General features: G+C 41.5%; 1 protein-coding gene across 1 annotated transcript in view; it reads left to right on the plus strand.

Annotated features, from left to right (window-relative positions):
- Positions 1-3938, plus strand: part of SARC_05784 (hypothetical protein) — a 5205-nt gene extending 1267 nt beyond the window's left edge. Inside the window, exons 2-7 of the mRNA XM_014300361.1 lie at positions 316-426; positions 917-1027; positions 1614-1820; positions 2376-2795; positions 3267-3320; positions 3655-3938. Of these exons, the coding sequence (XP_014155836.1) occupies positions 316-426; positions 917-1027; positions 1614-1820; positions 2376-2795; positions 3267-3320; positions 3655-3807 (1056 nt within the window). The 3' untranslated portion in view covers positions 3808-3938. The remainder of the gene's footprint in view (positions 1-315; positions 427-916; positions 1028-1613; positions 1821-2375; positions 2796-3266; positions 3321-3654) is intronic.
- The last annotated feature ends 259 nt before the right edge of the window (positions 3939-4197 follow it).

Raw genomic sequence — 4197 nt, forward strand, 5'->3', positions numbered from 1 at the left:
TATGTATATGTATACATATATATATGTGTGTGTATGTGTGTATGTATGTATGTATGCAAGTATGTATATATATGTATTTGTATATGTGCATATTTAGTTTCAAATAGAGCTATACATTGAGCTTCAAATTTATATATGTCCATCTTACGTAGTCTCTATTGTGTCTGTTACAATTCCAGTACATTTATTTGCTTGTGGCGCGAGCTTGACATATATGCATCACAGTTAGTTCATCTCCAATTCATTGGAGCGTACAGAAACTAACGCACACAATTATATTGAATGCGTTCACTTTCTCATTCTACGTTTCGATAGAAATTTGCCAAAGACGTCAGGGACAGTGATGCGGAATCTGCCGAATCTGATTCAGACGGCTACGAGGGTACGCAGCGGCCGGGTAAGAAGAAGAGTCCCCCACCAGAAAACGTATGTGAATGTTCAGGAAAGTTCTATACTGCTTTGTGTTCTTGGTCTGGATGCATGGGAAGTGATACGTTTGTAGAACTATAAAACGTATGTGAATGGTCAAGAAAGTTATGTACTGCTTTGCGCTCTTGGTCTGGATGCACGGGAAGTATTTTTTGTGTAGAATTATAAAACGTATGTGAATGTTCAAGAAAGTTCTGTACTGCTTTGGGTTCTTGGTGTTCATGCGTGTATGTCTATGCCCGCGAATGATGTGTGCAGCATCTGGTGTTACAAATGTTCGGTCTCAACAATCGAGAGGAAGTTTGCGTCGTTCTAGAATGCGTATATAAACGTTCGCGAACGGCCACTTCAGTACCGGCAGAAAATGAGATTGGTACGCAGGAATGCATGAGCGTAGCGTTATCCGTTTAACCGTTCATTGCGTTTAACTTTAACAAGGCTGTGTGTCGTTGTACTAATGTGTGTGGCTGCTCACTCGCCTCTGCAGTGGGATCCAAATGCCAAACCCACAGACGAAGACATTGACGAAGCCTTGTATATAGAGACCAACCGCTTTGAGCTGGACTCGTCCGATGATGAGGGGATCGACGAATACCATGTATGTACTAGGCAACCCTAAGCATGTTTGTGCTAGGCAACCCTATGCATGTTTGTGCTAGGCAACCCTAAGCAAGTATATTCTAGGCAACCCTATTCATGTATGCGCTAGGTAATCATAAGCATGTATGTGCTAGGCAACCCTAAACATGTATATGCTAGGCAACCCTATTCATGTATGCGCTAGGTAATCCTAAACATGTATGTGCTAGGCAACCCTAAGCATGTATGCGCTAGGTAATCCTACGCGTTCATGTGCTAGGCAACCCTATTCATGTATTCGCCAGGTAATCCTAAGCGCTTATGTGCTAGGCAACCCAAGGGGCATGCTAGCGCCACTTCTTGCCACACCTAGAGCCCCAGTTTACGGTGGCAAAGCATGTGATATATATATGTGTGTGTGTGTGTGTGTGTGTGTTTTGGCTAACGAGCCAGCCTATTTAACATTCGATATTGGCTTCGTAGACGCTGTTTGCCGATCCAAAATTCCGGTTGAATATTGTTCACACCTATAAAGCCAACTCCTAGCCTATAATTGACCTATTCCCGAATTAAACGTGTATCTGCTGGTAACCTCACCCACACAGAGACATAAATTCGCGCACGCGGCGAAGCAGTTGAGAGCCACTCGGGACAAGGACGAGGCCAAAAACGATATTGAGGTGGATGACAATGAACCAGAGGACAAGTACAAGTACTTGCAGCGCTTTAAACCGGGCAAATACCCACACCTGGACAATAAACTGTCCTCAATGCGCGACGATCTGGGGCGTGCCACTAAGAAGTCGAAGAAGGTGTGTTTGGCATTGCAGATGACCTGTGAATGACTTCGACTTCTCACATTATATATATGTATATGTATATGTATATATTATTATATATATATATATATCTATGTATGTGTGTGTGTGTGTTATTTATATTATGTACATATTATTATATTATTATATAAGTATGTATGTATGTATGTATGTATGTATGTATGTATGCATGCATGTAAGTATTTATGTATGTATGTATGTATGTATGTGTATATTAGCATTAACCCATCTCAGTTGTTAGTACACTTGCAGGTAGTAATATATATATATATATATAATATGTATATATATTATATATATGTGTGTATATATATATATATATATATATATATATGTTTATGTATATCTATATATGTTTATGTATATGTGTATGTAAATGTATATATATTTAAATATATATATATATATCCGTTGGAGTCGCGGATAGAACGATGCACATAGAGCGTTTGTTTACTTCATCACGTTATCTCTCGAATGACTACTAAGACATGTTATCACCCCCTTGTGCACTTATTTAACACGTGTTAGCTGTACAGCCGATTCGAGCGCGAGAAAATCCTGACGGAGAAGAGGGACAAGTACAACAAAGACATAGTCATTGACGAGCCCTTTAAACTGGACAAGGCCAGGGCAGGACACCACAAATTTGGCCTAGGAATGGACGCCCAGGGGCTGTGGCTGGACCAGGATGCTGGCATAGGGGATGTGCGGAACGACATCGCCTTTATGGGCCTGGCGGACCCCAAAAAGGGCATGAAGGGCAAGTTCAAGAACTCGGAGGTGCGCAACACGCGCCTGAGTGGGATGATCTACAAGGCCATTAACGAGACTATTGTAACGGATGTGGAGACCAACCCGCTATTGGGACACCTGGGGATAGACATTTCACACGTTGAGGTGGCGGACTACCATGCGATATGCTACTGGCGGAATATGGGTCAAGAGTCGGTAGGTGGTGGCACGGGACAGACGTCCGCTGGGACTTGTGGAGCAAACTAATGGTTCAATGTGTCCACCTCGGTAATTTTTCACTTTCTCATGGAGGGGAGAAAAGTGTACTGCAATCTGAAGTATTGTGTTGTGAATGAATGTGTATGCCGCAGTACAACAACGCACCTAGGTTTGGGGTGAAACGTGTACTGTAGTCTATTGTATATGGATTGGTTTGTTTTGAAACATAATCGGCGCAATCTTATAGGGTGTACTGTATGCTGAAGTATATGTTGTACATGTTTTTAGCGGTCTTGCTATCTCGGGAGTACTCTCCGGTGCATTGTTTTAAGTGATGGGCATGGCTTACCCGCAGACAGTGATGATCTGCATATCATAATTTGGTATACATATATATTATATATATATATAGTTTTCTTGGAATTGTGACTCACTCAGATAGTATCTATCATGGCACCCTTTGCGCAGGATCACTATGTGGACAAGCAGTTGAAGGCCTTGACGAAACAGCTGCGCTACAAAGTATGTGAATGTCGACAGTTAGTTGGGCATTGAAGACATTCACACAGTGCCATGAACCTTTCCCGAGCTACACTAAGCTATGAGTGTTTTAATTTAGGACTTGTTACCGGCCTTGTAGATTTTGAATTGGACCGCTATGCACCTGCCCAGAGCTACACTAAGCTATGAGTGTTCTATTTTGGGACTTGTTACCGGCCTTGTAGATTTTGAATCGAGCCGCTATGCACCTGTCCCGAGCTACACTAAGCTATGCGTGTTATATTTTGGGATTTGTTCCAGTCGGTCACTGTTGGTATCTCACGTTGCCTAACCTCTACCCTTTTTTTTCGACCAGGTGCAAAAGCAAATCAACTTAAAGCGCGCGCCGAAACTGGAATTCAGACACGACTACTATGAAGAATCAGCGAAGAACCTCTCGGAACAATTCATGAACATCCATGAAAATCCCTCAGAGCTGAAGATGAAAACTAATGCCAGGCGGAGGTGATATGCAGATAAAAGTTAAACTAAAATCAATGTAGCAACGACTCTACCTAAACCAAGTTAAATGTAGCAATGACTCTGCCTATACTAAGTTACATGTAGCAATAACTCTGCCTATACTAAATCAAATGTAGCAATGACTCTGCCTAAACTAAGTTACATGTAGCAATGACTCTGTCTAAACTAAGTTAAATGGAGCAATGACTCTGCCTATACTAAGTTACATGTAGCAATGATTCTGCCTAAACTAAATCAAATGTAGCAATGACTCTGCCTAAACTAAGTTACATGTAGCAATGACTCTGTCTAAACTAAGTTAAATGGAGCAATGACTCTGCCTAAACTAAGTTAAATGTAGCAATGACTCTGCATAAACTAAGTTACGTGTAGCAAT

The sequence above is a fragment of the Sphaeroforma arctica genome (genome assembly GCF_001186125.1).
Source record: "Sphaeroforma arctica JP610 unplaced genomic scaffold supercont1.383, whole genome shotgun sequence".
Lineage (NCBI taxonomy): Eukaryota > Ichthyosporea > Ichthyophonida > Sphaeroforma > Sphaeroforma arctica.